The sequence below is a fragment of the Torulaspora globosa genome, chromosome 4 (assembly GCF_014133895.1).
Source record: "Torulaspora globosa chromosome 4, complete sequence".
NCBI lineage: Eukaryota > Fungi > Ascomycota > Saccharomycetes > Saccharomycetales > Saccharomycetaceae > Torulaspora > Torulaspora globosa.
The window spans coordinates 178,303-192,951 of record NC_050730.1 but is presented as its reverse complement, the minus strand read 5'-3'; the positions used below and the strand labels follow the sequence as shown (position 1 = coordinate 192,951).

The 14,649-nt window shown below is 46.6% G+C and overlaps 11 protein-coding genes across 11 annotated transcripts; 5 read left to right on the top strand and 6 right to left on the bottom strand.

The window, feature by feature from the left end:
* Positions 1-86: 86 nt before the first annotated feature.
* Positions 87-257, top strand: MIN7 (Min7p; the record flags this gene model as incomplete). Its single annotated transcript, XM_037283371.1, has 1 exon — positions 87-257. One exon carries the CDS (start codon positions 87-89, stop codon positions 255-257), a length of 171 nt encoding a protein of 56 aa, XP_037139267.1.
* Positions 258-400: 143 nt separating this feature from the next.
* Positions 401-1,009, top strand: HTC1 (Htc1p; the record flags this gene model as incomplete). The annotated part of the gene is made up of 1 exon (XM_037283370.1): positions 401-1,009. The coding sequence occupies one exon, from the start codon at positions 401-403 to the stop codon at positions 1,007-1,009; it is 609 nt and encodes a 202-aa protein (XP_037139266.1).
* Positions 975-1,622, top strand: HG536_0D01120 (uncharacterized protein; the record flags this gene model as incomplete). Its single annotated transcript, XM_037283369.1, has 1 exon — positions 975-1,622. The coding sequence occupies one exon, from the start codon at positions 975-977 to the stop codon at positions 1,620-1,622; it is 648 nt and encodes a 215-aa protein (XP_037139265.1).
* On the bottom strand, positions 1,615-2,259 carry DER1 (derlin; the record flags this gene model as incomplete). The annotated part of the gene is made up of 1 exon (XM_037283368.1): positions 1,615-2,259. One exon carries the CDS (start codon positions 2,257-2,259, stop codon positions 1,615-1,617), a length of 645 nt encoding a protein of 214 aa, XP_037139264.1.
* A 139-nt stretch (positions 2,260-2,398) lies between these two features.
* BTS1 (farnesyltranstransferase) lies at positions 2,399-3,367 on the top strand (the record flags this gene model as incomplete). Its single annotated transcript, XM_037283367.1, has 1 exon — positions 2,399-3,367. One exon carries the CDS (start codon positions 2,399-2,401, stop codon positions 3,365-3,367), a length of 969 nt encoding a protein of 322 aa, XP_037139263.1.
* Positions 3,368-3,435: 68 nt separating this feature from the next.
* On the bottom strand, positions 3,436-5,013 carry MUK1 (guanine nucleotide exchange factor MUK1; the record flags this gene model as incomplete). Its single annotated transcript, XM_037283366.1, has 1 exon — positions 3,436-5,013. One exon carries the CDS (start codon positions 5,011-5,013, stop codon positions 3,436-3,438), a length of 1,578 nt encoding a protein of 525 aa, XP_037139262.1.
* Positions 5,014-5,449: 436 nt separating this feature from the next.
* HG536_0D01080 (uncharacterized protein) lies at positions 5,450-5,953 on the top strand (the record flags this gene model as incomplete). The annotated part of the gene is made up of 1 exon (XM_037283365.1): positions 5,450-5,953. The coding sequence occupies one exon, from the start codon at positions 5,450-5,452 to the stop codon at positions 5,951-5,953; it is 504 nt and encodes a 167-aa protein (XP_037139261.1).
* Positions 5,954-6,017: 64 nt separating this feature from the next.
* On the bottom strand, positions 6,018-7,457 carry BEM1 (phosphatidylinositol-3-phosphate-binding protein BEM1; the record flags this gene model as incomplete). Its single annotated transcript, XM_037283364.1, has 1 exon — positions 6,018-7,457. One exon carries the CDS (start codon positions 7,455-7,457, stop codon positions 6,018-6,020), a length of 1,440 nt encoding a protein of 479 aa, XP_037139260.1.
* Positions 7,458-7,979: 522 nt separating this feature from the next.
* On the bottom strand, positions 7,980-10,148 carry UBP16 (putative ubiquitin-specific protease UBP16; the record flags this gene model as incomplete). The annotated part of the gene is made up of 1 exon (XM_037283363.1): positions 7,980-10,148. The coding sequence occupies one exon, from the start codon at positions 10,146-10,148 to the stop codon at positions 7,980-7,982; it is 2,169 nt and encodes a 722-aa protein (XP_037139259.1).
* A 204-nt stretch (positions 10,149-10,352) lies between these two features.
* On the bottom strand, positions 10,353-11,708 carry KTR4 (putative mannosyltransferase; the record flags this gene model as incomplete). Its single annotated transcript, XM_037283362.1, has 1 exon — positions 10,353-11,708. The coding sequence occupies one exon, from the start codon at positions 11,706-11,708 to the stop codon at positions 10,353-10,355; it is 1,356 nt and encodes a 451-aa protein (XP_037139258.1).
* Positions 11,709-12,206: 498 nt separating this feature from the next.
* On the bottom strand, positions 12,207-14,402 carry YTA6 (putative AAA family ATPase YTA6; the record flags this gene model as incomplete). Its single annotated transcript, XM_037283361.1, has 1 exon — positions 12,207-14,402. The coding sequence occupies one exon, from the start codon at positions 14,400-14,402 to the stop codon at positions 12,207-12,209; it is 2,196 nt and encodes a 731-aa protein (XP_037139257.1).
* Between the last annotated feature and the right edge of the window lie 247 nt (positions 14,403-14,649).

Sequence of the window (14,649 nt, the reverse complement as noted above, 5' to 3'; positions counted from 1 at the left end):
GGAAGCAGCCGTATATATATACTACTGATACTACGCTCGCGATAGCGGCCCAATTGCTAGCCATCAATCGCTCAAGACAGTCCAGGATGGCTGCAAACACAAGACTTTCGCTGCTGTATGTTTCCTATCTGACGCTCGGGATGACGCTGCCCTTCCTGCTGCCAGCTCATATGACGCAAAAGGTGCTGAACGAGTCGCATTCCACCATTTATAAAGGAAGAAGCAACCCAAGATGCATTTTCTCGAGGCTGATCTGAGATATCGTCGCGGATAGGAGATTTTGCTGGTTTTAATCTCGCGATTGCTCGACTTTCACTATTTATTTGTCTATTTATTTCGTTTATGTAGCAGTTATAACGCTGACGTTTGTTCTACTCGGTAGAGACGACAGACGAGCAGCATGGATTGGGACCAAATCAAGCAGCTGATCGCCAGCGGGCAGCTGGACCGGTTGCACAGGGACGACGAGTGCGCCCGACGCTATCGGGAGCACAGGAGATCTCTTGGCAAAGTCGATCTCTCTACGTATGTACTGCGGAAGCTGCAGTGGTCGAGCGAAGAGATCGAGTTCTTGAATAGCGACAGATACAAGACAAGAGAGCAGAAGATCGAGGCCTGTTTCTCGAGTAGGAGTCTTTACAGCGTGACCAGGAACGACTTCCCGTACGATTTTGAGCCGGACGTTCATCACCTGCTGGTTTGGTCCAAGATAGGTCTGCCTCTCTATGGAGACGACTCGAACGGGGCGGGACAGGATCCTGAGACTCGCAATCGCATTGACGAGTTCTTCAGATTCAACCTGGAGGAGCGCTTGCAGGTCTCGAAGGCCGATTACTGTTGGTTTGTTAACTACTCATCGCTACAGAGCATTAGAAAAATTTCACACGTACACTTGCTGGTGAAGACAAGAGACAGAGAGCTCGTCGAAGGCGGGATTTTGGGTGAACCGGGGCTGCAGCCGCTGCTGGGAATTGATGGAACTGAGGAAACGCAAGAGAGTTGTCTATAAGCCGAAGGCTAGAGCCAGCAAACCGGCACCCGTGGCAGCGTCGCGGCCCATGGCAAAGGTCTGCGAGTTAAGAGCGTTGCAGAGGCCCCGTTTCTGCAACGGCAGGGAGGGCCGGGACTGCTCGCGAGACGTTTCGTTCTATCGCGATGCCAAAAACGATCTGGAAAGACTAGTTAAACTGCAGGAAAAACTATACTATGATGATTTGAAAGTACCGAAACTGCTGGGTCCCTCTGAAGAGTGTCGAATGCTCAAGTTACCAGATGATCTGCGAATCTACAGGGAAATTTCAAACGATTTGAGCTTCCTCATAGATGAGATCTCGACTGAAAGAGCGGCCTCGTACACAGAACGTCTGCCACCGCCCTGTCTGGTGGGCGATGACGCAAATTCGATCCGCAAAATCGCACAAATGTACAGTATCGACATCAGAGACATCTCCGACAGCCTGCAGAACAGCGGGTGCCCGTCCAGGTTGGAGATCCAGTCGATCAGCCGTAAGCTGGAGAAACCGCTCTTGATAGGGAGAGACACGTTCAGGAAATGGCCGTCCAAGCCCAAGAAAAGGGACGGCAAGCAAGCCAAGTTTTCCAAAGTGCCTCTGCTCACCTAGCAGATTGCCGTCTGCTGTCCAGCCACCAGTCGTAGGGTGTCTTGCATAGATCGATCCCGTATATATCGTGCACCGTCTCGTCCATATAGTACAACAAGTGTCCCGGAATGAAGTTCATGCAGACCTGCAGCCAGCTCCTCCTGAACACAACGAGCATCATCACATCGACGTAGAATCGGACCATCAGAGGCGAGACCTCGAACACGCCGAGAAGTCTGAACTGCAAGTCGTCCCCGTTCTTGCGGATCTGATAGTACACCAGGTTCTCATGCAGTATGATGCCCAGCGACGGAATCGGCTGCTCCAGACTGCTAATCGCGATGATGCTGACCAGCATCAGAGTAACTATCCAGCAGTAGCGCCTTTTCAACGCAAACGAGTTCTCCAGTACCGTCAGATGGTTGATGTTCATGAAGATGTTGAAGATCGAAGCCCAGTCAAACTGGCCATAGTCGAATAGCGAGTAAACAATCCTCTCATAGTGGCCCTTCTTGAAGACAAGGTCAAAACTGTAGATCGTCTTTGCTGGGTCGAGAACGTTGGTAGTCGTCAACAGCGAAAGACTGATGCATCCGATCGCCCAGATCTTGGTCACCAGCGGAACACTGCCAATTATGTTCAGCAATACGGCATCCATGAGGACTTGAGGAGCTGCTTCATGCCCGTTGCCATCAAAGTTAGATAGTGATGGTCAAAGTGCAAAATCATTGCCCTTCGCCTAAGAAAAAGGCCTTGACTACTGGCTTGGCAGTACAAGACACAATAGATGGGTGGCGATGGAAGTGGTTAAGAAGCTGGTTTCGGTTCCTCCGGCCTGGGATGAGGCTAGTCAAAAGGCGTTGTTGCAACCTTACGATCACATTGCTTCAAAACCAGGCAAGAATTTTAGGTCTAAGCTGATCGGCGTGTTCAACATGATATATGGCATTCCAGAGGGCAAGATCGAGCTGGTGACGAGGCTGGTGGACATTTTGCATAATGCGAGTCTTCTTATTGACGATATTGAGGATAATTCGCAGATTAGACGCGGTTTGACCGCGTCACATCTGATATTTGGCACACCGATGACTATCAATACGGCAAACTACATGTATTTCGGTGCTATGGAGATCCTACAGGACATCGCCAGGGATGACAATGTACTGCTGAGGGATTTGATGGTGATCTTTAACGAAGAGATGATAAACTTGCATAGAGGCCAGGGCCTCGACATTTACTGGAGGGATAGCCTGCCCAAGATCATTCCGGATGACCAAATGTACTTCAACATGGTCATGAATAAAACTGGCGGTCTTTTTAGGCTAACGGTGAGAATATTGGAGAGGCTGACCGCGGCACCGCTACCGTTTTCTCTTGTCCCGCTGAGCAATTTGCTTGGGATCATATACCAGGTAAGAGATGACTATAAAAACTTGCTCGACAAGCAGATGATTGCCAACAAAGGCCTGGCGGAGGATATATCCGAGGGGAAGCTTTCGTTTCCTATCATCCACGGTTTGCGCTATGGTCAAGAGAAGGACGACACGACTCTGCTGTATATCTTGAAGCTGAGAACCACTGACGCTTCGTTGAAACACGAAGCTATCGATTATCTGCAAAACACAAGCAAGTCGATGGATTATGCGAAGAGAACGATTGCGGAACTCACGGCCTTGGCCAAGAGCAAAGAGTATATACCCTGCCAAGCTTACGCTGAAGCGTCAGCGCAGTTGCTGAATGTCGTGGACTACCTCTCGAAACTCTAAGTCACGAAACCATAACCCTGCATGTCACATTAAATGCTCAGTAGCCTGCTATATATCCGATTAGTGATTTAACTAACAAGCTTTTGGTAAATTTCAAATATTTCCTTCATTTCTGATAGTTTTAAATCTTCAAAACTCCTATCCTTGAATCGTCTCATAGAGCTGGGTACAGCGGCGTGGCAATGCCTTCTATCATTATCAAATGAGCTCTGGGAAGTTGATCTTGGCAGCGATGTTGGTTGTAATGAAGTGGGTGGTGTATAAGATCTCATCTTGCCAAAGATGTTCCGCAGCGATGAATCGAAAGCGGATCGGAAACCGTCGTAGGAGTTCGACCTTAAAACTTCCGGATGCTGCATATCTGATGAACAATTATCGACATTTTGAGAGATATTGGGCTTATTTGGAAGTGAAATCTTCCTGCTTATGGCACTCTCCAGTAACTTCTTCTCATTCAACGATAATTGTTCAAGCAGCTCACTAGGGAAGTCAGAGAGAGTTAGCCCTTCAATAAACACAAGAGCAGCTTCCAGGTTTGTCAGAGCAAACAGCTCTTTCTGAACAAGTTTTTTCTTGTATCTGAACAATCTTATGAATTGTGCGTTGAGGAATATGTTCTTTGGGCACACTTTAATGGCATAAAATATGATTAGCGATAGAAATTCATCATTGGACATAACGTGAGAATACATCATTGACTGATGCACTTTGAGCAGTGTCTCAACTTTTTCGCCGGGACCCATCGATTGGTAGACAAGGTTGAGTAGAACGTTTTGAATCTCACCAAACCTATTAAGGTCCACATTGTCCGGTAGATCTAAAAATTTGGCTAAATCAATTCTTCCATCTGCTGCCAATTTAGAGAGGAGTTGCATTTTTTCAAACAGTAGCTTATCGTATTCGCCATATTCAGGGCTATTTCGAAACAAATTAGCCACCTTTAGCGTGTCACTTTCTGTTACCTTTTTGCCTTTATCATCTCTAGATGGTGATGGTACAGAGGTTCCCACCTTAGATAAACGCTGGAACACATCTCGTTCACATAATTCCATAAACCTCTCAACCTTCAAATTATTAATCTCATTCAATCTCAGCTGCCTGTTAATCTCTTCCGGCGACAGCATAGGCGTCGCATTATTGGAATCCGTACTGAGTAAAGACGAAGATCTCCTATCCCTCTTAAAAGAGCTTCCGCTGCTGCTTCGGCTTCGAGCAAATATACCGCTCAGCCCGCTGCTAAGCGTTTCTTTCGCTGCTAGGAAGGTTGGTTGACCATTATTGGATGTGTTCACCACATAATTAAATGAGGACCGGTCAAATTTCGTGTAGAAGTTCTGAAAAAGAGAGGACAGCTGCAGTATGCTTAGTGGTTTCACGTATTTCGGTTGCTTCAGGTCGTTAATAAACGCATCGATCAGCTTTGAGAGGTCTGGGGGAAGCTCATTTATGCCATTCACTTCCTGATCTATCTCCTCTCTAGTCAGCTCAACATTAGTGCTCCATCCATTGCTTCCTACATCCTGTAAATCCTCTTGCAACGGAATCTGCTGAGTCTTATACGATTCCTTAATCGATTGCGACAGGTCGAACTTCCTATTGGTCATCGGAGGCGTGTAAAGCTGCTTCAAATCGGTCTTCGAACTCATAGCTTAACTCTAACGGTGTCAATTGGCAGTAGCTCAAACTAATAGGCTCCAAGATGAAGCTTTAGTGCTCCTATTTCTTCAAGATATCTCGTTTGGCTTTGCGTAATCTCGGAGAACCCTCGCAGGCGAGCTTATAGTGAACTCACCAAGAACAATATATGTACTTTTGTGCCACAAAGCACAGAGTTAGAGGTCTCATTAGCTCTGTAATTCAGCTGAGATTTGATTCTGAGAGTGGCAGTTGAACCATAGCTTTGTCTCGACTTTGAGATTGATCCTGACTTAGTGACAGCCGTTGGAAAGTTCTAGAAATCTCCCATTGATGGTAGAACAGCGGAATTGAAAGCTTAAGGTATGGATTGATGTCCTGTTGTTAAGGTCATAAAGTTCAGGAGAATCAAAATACTGCGGTCAAGGCGAGGCTGGTATCGTTGCAATGTCCAAGTTCAAGATTAAGAGGCCTCACAGCCCTGATCACATCGGAATCTGCAACTACAAGAAACAGAGACTACTATATGATCTAGAGAGCCTTAATCTTAACGATGATAAGAGTCTTCAAATGGAGCAGCGATGGCGCAACCATCAACGATATGTGGAAAACAATGAGATATACTCAGACAGCGTGGATGAGATGTATCTCCCGTACACGAGCTCAAGCCATCCTTTGAAAGTCTTGCAGTCAGATCACGCAATTTCGTGGGAAACGGATTTGTTGTATTCCAGGTTGAGGAAGTCAGCTCGGGACGCTAGGTTGCAGGTTGTTAAATGGGAGGATATGAAGAAACTCGCTTATACTCAGTGGTTGGAATGGATTCGAAAGCGTTTTACAGAAAAAGACTTCGATTATGATATGGACAACAACGACGATTACCCAGGAGTTATCATCGACGGCGATGCGCATGAAGATGTAGATATGGATGTAGATATGGATGCTTTTTAGGCCACAATGTATGATTATATGCGTCCCCGTTATAGAAATACAATACTCACGAAACTCTGTGAAGTCAGGAGTCCGAAACTGTTATCTTGAGTTTAGCTTGAATTATCTGCGCCACCTGAGCATCGGTCGTGACATCTTCGATGGCACCGTCGGCCAACTTAACTTGCAGATTGAATTTCTCTACGTCGATCCTCGGAGCAATCTTGCTGCGCAGCTCAGCATACGTTATATTGCTATTCAACATGAGTGCAAAAATATCATCTTTGTAATAGAATTTTATTTTGGTTGGCTTCAATGCAGGTGGTTGAGTGCTGGGAGGTCGCGAATGTGGTTTAGACTTGGATAAAGAAAGTTCCGAAAGTTTTTCATAGAGTTTCAGGTCCTCACCCGTAAGTGTATTATCCTCGTTTGGTCGAGCCTGCGGAAGTCCATCAGCTTGACTACCGAAAACCGCGGTTTCTCCATCCTTTTCGCTGAGGTTGTATTGGGGCATATTCTGCTCGTGGTCGAACCCATTGTTTCTTAGACTGAAGAGATGCCTTACCATGTCAGAATGTGCGATATAGTCCGGCAGCATGATCAGGTCCTTCACATATACGTTGAGGTCCTCCTTTCTCTTTCTTGTAATGGTATCTGTAACGTAAGGCACTGGACCAGGGATATATGGCATAATACGCTTCGTCCATTGTCCATTTGCATCTCGTAATTTACCAGATTCAGCTGGAAAGGAATCGAGCAATTTAACCTGAAGATCATAAAAATCTTGGTACGAACGCTTCAATCTCCTCATTTTGCCGGTGGAAAGGGTGCAATGCACTTCAAACCAGTACTTTTCGTCCTCCAAGCCAAAATTATCAACGGATGCCTTTGTTATAATCCCGGACTCGAATATTGTCGATGAGTGTTGTGTGGAAGGGGCTATCGCAGGATGGTGTTCGACAGAACCCAGACTTATATTGCTAGCCTTATATTTGGCGATGTTCCCCTTCCATTCCTGTACAGTTGGCATATTCACTGCGTTTATATCGTCCCTAACGTCGTCACCAGTCGCATAACCGGTCGCTATGTCAACGATACTGACAAACGCGACCGGCACCAGTCCCGGCCCGCCCAATCTGCCTATGGGCTTTGCGATAAACCATTCGTAATTGTGATGCGCGCAGATGAACAGGTTTTCGCCGGCGTAAGCCGTCAGTTCATCGGACTTTTCAGCTTGAAAGTCATAGAGAACAATCGCGTAAAGCGAGCCCATCTTGGATTGGCCATGGCTGCTACGTCGGCTCAGCAAGCTTGCATTCGAAGAACGTGGTCTTGTCTTATCGATAACTTCAAAGTAACTTTTTGGCACCATTCCCTGTTTGCCCGTCGAAGGATTAGATGCATGGAACCACTCCGTTTCTTCCCTAACCACATAAAAGAACTCTCCCTCCAGAAAAGAGAGCTCCTTAGGGCTCTGCGATTGGTAGCTGTAAAGCGCTTTAATGGCCATCTCCGGCGACGACATGCTGCGAGACCCATTTCTCGAAATTGAAGTTGAATGGTGAGAAGAATGCGATGCTTTCCGTACCGGAACGGTCCTCACATGCTGAATACCATGCGGACTGCCCTGTGACGGCGGAGATATGTCTGCAGAGGTTATCCTACCCTTCGAGCCGCTGCTTTCTCTCTTCGAGAGTTTGAAGTTCTTCCATAAAATTAAGTTGTTAGTCAAACTAGAGTCCTTGTTTTAGATAAAAGAAGAATCATTGACATACTTTAAGCATTACAGGCTAATTTCCTCGATTTTGCACAAACACAAACCAGAAACTTGCCAAAACCAACGCAAAGTCCACTCAGCTTTGATTATTACCTTCCCACAAACAACCGAATTACTTCTGAACTATACAATGAAGGTGAAAACGATGGCTCTATGCTATATCTCATCGATAGAACAGTGTTACTTATTACTTGCGAGAAGAGGTTTGAACCTCACAGCCTTACTAGCAAGGTCACCCGACTTTGATGATTAGTATACTAAACTACGCTATTACAAGATGAGCTCGTAGTATAACATGTAGACGTATCTGAGCTCTCCTAGTACCTGATCTGTCTTGGCCTCCTTCACCTTGGCATCTGATACGTGCCAGTAAGGGTAGCTGGCGACGCTCTTTATCTTCTTGAACAGTCGCTTGTCGCCCGGAAGGGCGTCGGCGTCGCTGGCACTTGTATTGCCGACGTTAGACTCGGAGGAATTGAAAAAGGAGGACTGAGAGTCCGTGGAGACTGTTCTTTCCATCTGGGCAGAGGCAATGCTGCCTCCTCTGCTGCGACTGTAGTCGCTTGTAGCGATACTTGCAGCACGGCTTCGAGAGGCGGCCGTCGGTTGCTCGGTGTCTGTGCTGACAGAGCCCCTTCTGGAGAGATATCCCGTAATTTTCTGCAGAGCGGAGGGCTTCCTGCTGGGCCTGGCGCTGTCGGCGCCTTCTATAATGTAATCGTCGGTGCTGGCTTCGCTGTTGTCGCTGGAGGACAAAGCTGAGCTGTTCAGGGAAAAGTCAGTGTTGGTGAGGAAATCCTGCGGCGAAGGGCCGTTTCGTCCTTGTGCTCCGTTTGCGTTCTTGTCGTGGTCGGCGTTTATCAACGTAGTGTCTATCACGGGAGACCTATTGATCACCGCTTTGGTGGTCACGTCCTTGACAAAGTCCGGCTTGTGCCTATAGCATTCGTAATGGCCCTGGGAGTGTGAACCTGTGTGCTTAACGATGGCACTCAGTCTGTAAGAGATTGGGTTAATACCGACACATTTGTTATTGCGGATTACCTGCTCCCGAGATTCCAAAGTCTCTTCGAACGCTACTCCACACGAGTTCCTGGCGTAACTCATCCCATCGAACATCGAGCGCGATAGATGCATGACAAGGATACTGGGTGACCTCACAACCACAGTCTTTTTGACTATAGTGGATTTCAAGCTGGCCGGAACCACACCGTCCTTGTTGTAGGAGTTAATATACGACGTAAGGTCGTGGGAGAGCTCGTCGTTGATTGAGAGATCAGGCAGGGCCTTCTGTAGAGTCTCTATGATTTTTCTTTCCTCAGCTGAGGTGTTCTCGTAACCGCGGGCCTTCTCGTTGCTAATAATCGCCGAGACTTTGCATGTGAGACATGAATAACCCTCTATGGTGTCCGTTTGATTATCCGAGACCATGTCAGAGAGCCGGGCCGACATTGTCTGCGGAACGGTAAGCGGGTATATGATGAATGGATGAACGTTCACTTTCGAGGAGTTCGTACACCTGAGACACACCAGATGGTCGGCAAGCTCTCCTCCGAACGGCAGCTCTGGCAATTCAACGTCGAACTTGTTCGCCTTGACATATTTCCTCACCTTCAAATTCTCCTTTTGCAAAGTCTCGAGGATGATTTGGGTCAATTCATGGGCATCGTTCTGCCCTGTAGAGATCTTGGCGTTGAATATTATCTCGAGAATATGCAGCAGCGGCCAGACAGAAATGTGTCTCGAAGAAGAAATGGTCTCCTGGAGTTGCGACAGGATCTTAGCCAACCCTTGATGCATGAGGATTCTTGGCATCTTGCTACTGTCAGCTCCATCATTTTCTTTCTCATTGTCCGCCAGAGAGTGCTGTGCCGTCGAAAGCGCAGGTGTATGGTCCCCTGGCCTTGGTTCATCCTGCAGTGTACTAATTGAATTGGACGATTTAATTCTCGAGATGGCTGCTTCAGAACTGACAACTCTGTCAAGGCTACCTTGCGCATCTATGGGATTACCGGCCTCTACTTTAGGAGTCAGGACATCGTGGTCTAAAATGTGATTCAACTTCTCACGCTGCTGGATGTCGAGTTTATCATGGTCCGCTTCCACTAAAGCAGCCACCTGCCTCAGAAAGTCGTTCAAATACGAAGTCAATCTTGGTAAAGATGCCAACGCTTGCACAGAGGAATTCGCAAAACAGTCGTTCCTATTATTAATGAGACCAGTAGTATATTTATCACTTCTCTTGGAGCTACCAGAAAACATTGTTGGCCCAAAGATCAGTCTGTCGATGGTTGGTGTTAATATGTAAAGCGAAAGTGTCACCAGCAACCCGTACCCTAAGCGACGTATTATTTTACTATTACTGTTCACAAATTTATCGAGCCACAGCCTATTGACGTTGCTTCCGAGACCTACTGAATGATAGACCACTCTAGGCATAAAAGAGGTCGAGCTTGATCCGTAGTCTGTGGTGATTATAAGGATGCAATGACGAATTTTGAAATTTTCCAGACACTATATAAGCTCCGAAGCTCGAAGGTCCCCCACAAATTAAATACTCGAACTATCTAAGCAAGCAGTACTTTGGAAGCCAAAGTCTTGTAGAATTCCACATAAATACTCGGGTTCTTGTAATCTTGTTAGTTAGTAGCTTTCCAGCTCCTGTTGGCTCATGATGTGTTCGATCCATACCGGGAGACAGTTTTCCGATCTCAAAGACGGCCAAGGAGCGAAGGAGCCCGGCTGGCAGTTGCCATTGCACCGGTCTGAGCCCGCAGGAGATTTGGGGCAGTTGGTGTAAGGGAAATGCTGGTATCCAATGTCACGAAACCAATGGATACGGGACTTGTCTGCGAACAACGCCAGAGCCAGACTTCTGACGGGCGCGTCCCCCCACCGTTCGTAGTAGAAGCCCTTCTCGCCTTCCAGAAAATGCATATAGTCTTCGTACGGCTTGGAACGGAGGAAATCCAGGTTTATTATTTCGAAATTGGTCCAGAAATGACAGGTTGAATAGCCACCAGTGATTTCGTAGTTTTGCGGCTTCTGAACGTTGTCTTTGAGCCACGCGTATGACCCGTTTCGATGCAGATATTGCGGGGTTTTCTCGACGAAGTCCATCGTGGATTTCCACAGAGACTTGACGGACTCAGGGCTGTCATAAAGGTTCAGCACGAAGCCGTAGATTTTGTCGTTATCCTCCATGAATTGGAAAACGTCGTAGTCTATCCTGCAATAGAAGTTCACATTGGGCTCTATCCTCCATATGTATTTGTACTTCGCCAGGAGCGGATGGTGATAAAAGCTTCTCGAGTAGAACCGGCACATATTATGGTAAGATATTTTCTCTGCGTGTTGAACATCCTCAAGCTGATCCATTTTCGACTTGAACACCTCAGGATCTATCGAATCAGGCATATTCCACATCTTAGGATCAATCCGGCCGAACTGTACTTCACGGTCGATGGGCAACAGCCTCGTTATTTCATTCTTGAAATGGTCTGAGAACTCCTCGTCGTTTAAGAACGTGTAAGGATACCCAAACTGGTTATTAAATTGCTCTTCCAGCTGCTGGATCGAAGTTACTATGTCGGATAAATCCTGATTCCTCGTCAAGCAAAGAATCGTTGCGCTTGCTTTCCCAGCTAAGGGGTCAACTGGCCGCACTAGATGCATTGACTTCGGTTCCGTGATGGGTTCAGCAAAAGTCTTGCGTAGCAGCTCCATTCGTTCGTTGAACGCTGCCTTATACTCGTTCTTCCCATAATGAGCTGCTTCAATAACCAGAGGGGTCTCTAACCTTGACAGCAATTGATCCAGTTCTTCTGGTGACTTCAATTCATTCCGTGCAACATCTGAATTGTCCTCTGCTGAAGTCTCCCTCCACCGAAGGTTCTGGAGGCTCAAGTCCGGCTTCCTGTGTATAATAACAACCAGTGGCACCAGGACGAGGCATACTATCAAGATTCGCTTAAGAGCAAACCTCGGGCCGTGAATCATTCTTGGAGCAATTGAGTCTCATCAACTTCAAGTGATGAACTAGGAGGTTCTTCGTAGACATCTATTTTAAAGGTTGACACTTCACAGTCCGAGAAAAGCTGTTCTCACCGTTTAGGTGGCTTAGATAGTCGAAAAGCTCGGTAGGATTTGAAACCTTGGATAAGTATGCCTAGGCCACCAATCACATCTTCTGAGAAAGCTTTAAGGTTTCATGCCTTGCAGCGGTCTCTGCTTTCAGCGTATATTGCTCTTCTTTTGAGGTGAAAATCCCAGTTTCTCACGTAAGCGATGGGTATGATTGTTTACATGAGCCTACTGGCCAACGCTTCTCGCAGACAACTTCTGTACGAACTTCCGCAAGCTTGGACCGCCCGTCACCAAGAAGTCCTACAACCTTGGTCAAAAATGTAATGTTGGCCTCGTATGGCGATGCGGCTTGAAAATGGCTATTCTAATATTCTACAGAAGTTCAGCGACAGCTCAACCCATGTCAAGTGCTCAAGCTCCAGTGCTACCGAACCCTGCTGCCCAGTCTCGATATTGCTGCAGGGAACTCGGTGACACACTTCTCTTGATTGTTTGCATCGCTTTCTCAAAGTCCTTCACCATAACACCTCTGATTTTGTTGAAATCTGCGTCTACTAAGTTGTCTCCCAAATCTCGAATGGGTTCCATGGCAGCCTCTTTTGCAAGAGCTGTAATGTCTGAACCAGAAAAGCCATCAGACATCTCTGCTATGACTTCGAAATCTGTATCGGTGAGGCCGTTCTTCTGTCTTGACATCAATTTCTTTAAATGGTAGAGTCTTGTCTCGTACTCTGGTAATGGGATGTAAAGTCTTCTTGAAAACCGTCTCCTGGCCGCTTCATCAATTGCCCAGGGCAAATTGGTAGCGGCAAGTACCAGGACTCTGCTATCGGAGTCCCCGTGATCCTGAGCCGTGGCACTAGATAGTGCTGACCACTGTATAAGCAGTTCCGTCTTGATCCGCCTGGAGGATTCATTCTCGTTATCAGATCTGGCAGTTAGAAGAGAGTCGATCTCATCAATGAAAATGATGGAGGGGGCCAGTCGCCTTGCCAAATAAAACAATGCTTTGACTAATTTCTCTGACTCGCCCAGATATTTGGACAGCAGGGAGGATGCACTAATGCTAAAGAACGTGGACTTAGATTCGGTTGCAACCGCCTTTGCAATCATGGTTTTACCAGTTCCCGGAGGTCCGAACAAAAGCATACCTCTTATAGGCTCTCGGAGTCCTTTGAATAAGTCAGGTCTAAGGAATGGATACACGACAGTTTCCTTGAGAGAGCTTTTAGCTCTGCTCAATCCCGCGATATCATCCCAATGCACTTCTTCATTCATAACGAGAATTTCATTTTTGATTTGTTCGCATTGTTGGACGTCCACTCCATGTAAAGTCGCCATAACCTTCTTAATCCTTCTCTCCATTGGAGACAGATGGTCCAGCTCATTTTCAAGTTCTGGAGTTGCTTCTCTCTCCAGGACAGCTGGAGAACTTGGAGATCTCGACCCTGATCGCGGTGGCTCTAAAATTGGTGGTGGCTTTCTTACTGATACTGATTCTTTCTTGTTCTTTGCCTCAGTGGCGGTTGTCTCTTTCGCAACTTCTCTCGATAAACCATTCGTTTTTTTTGGAGCTTTGATATGTTGGCGATTAACAAGAGGCTGAGTATATTCGTACCTCTTTTTTGAGCCAATACTGGGGCTAGCCGGAGATTGTGGATTTCTAGAAGGTGAGCGATGAGGCTTCCTTGTCGAAGTTGGCATCCGAACGGGATTCCTTGATCCACTGGGCTGAGACTGTATCCAGGCCAGCTGTGCTGCCTTTCCGATATCCTGCATGTCCAATGATTTCCGTTTTGGCTGAGCTGAATTGTCGTCTAGTGATCGACTGACTGGAGACCGAATATCCAAAGACCGTCTCCCATTTACAAGCAAACTATGCCTGTCATTATTACTGGCTCTGAAGCTCCGAGATGAACTCGCGGATCTTGTTTCGTTCTGCGCTCGTCTTCGTTCTTCCTCCTCTCTTATTCTCTGCCTTTTCCTTTCTTCCTGAAGTTTTAAACTCAGCTCTGATTCGACTTGCTGTCGTACCATTGCTTCGATCCTCTTTTCCCTCTGTGCTTCCTCCTCGTTTCGCCGCCGTTCCTGTTCGTCCAGTTTTTTTTGCTCATCCAACTGTCTGGCCTTCATAATCTTTTCGACAGCCTCAGTTGCTGCCTTCTCCTCCTTCTCGGCCTTGCTCTTTCCCTTCTTACCGTGGCTTCTCCATATCGATGATATGCTCAATCCCTTTCCATGACCGCTCTGACCTTGTCGTTCTATAATCTCTAGACGATTGCGACAATCCTTCCTTGCCAACCTAACATCATGTTCCAGAATTTGCAAATCATCTACACTAACCTGTAAATCGCCCTTCCCCTTCACAGCTGTTGATAAACCTTCTCTACAGTTGTAATATCGTTCTATCCTGCGGATTCCGTCCTGCAAATAAGTTAGCAAGTCATCGAGCAGCTTGTATCTTTTGTTGAGATTGTGAGCATTCGAAGATTGTGTAGCTCGTTGTTGTTGGTAATTTTCCAATCGATTGGCAACAATTGACTGTAGAAGCTCAAGGCATTGCAGCAGCGTAAAGTTTGACGGTACATTAAACTTTTCAACTGTCATTATCTGGTACACAGCTAGACAACCCACCTCGTTTAATCAACTCTGTCGCTAGATATCGACTAATCGAATTTCTTTAATATTGCAAGATTTCGACTATGCCTAGTCAATTGTTTTGAAGCCTATATAGCCCGAAGAAACAAGAGATGGATTAAGATGCTCTTGGTAGTCCTGACAATGAAAGTAACTTATTGAGGGCGCCACCTCAATTAACTTCATTGAAACTATTCTTGCGGGTAAACTGCTCTAG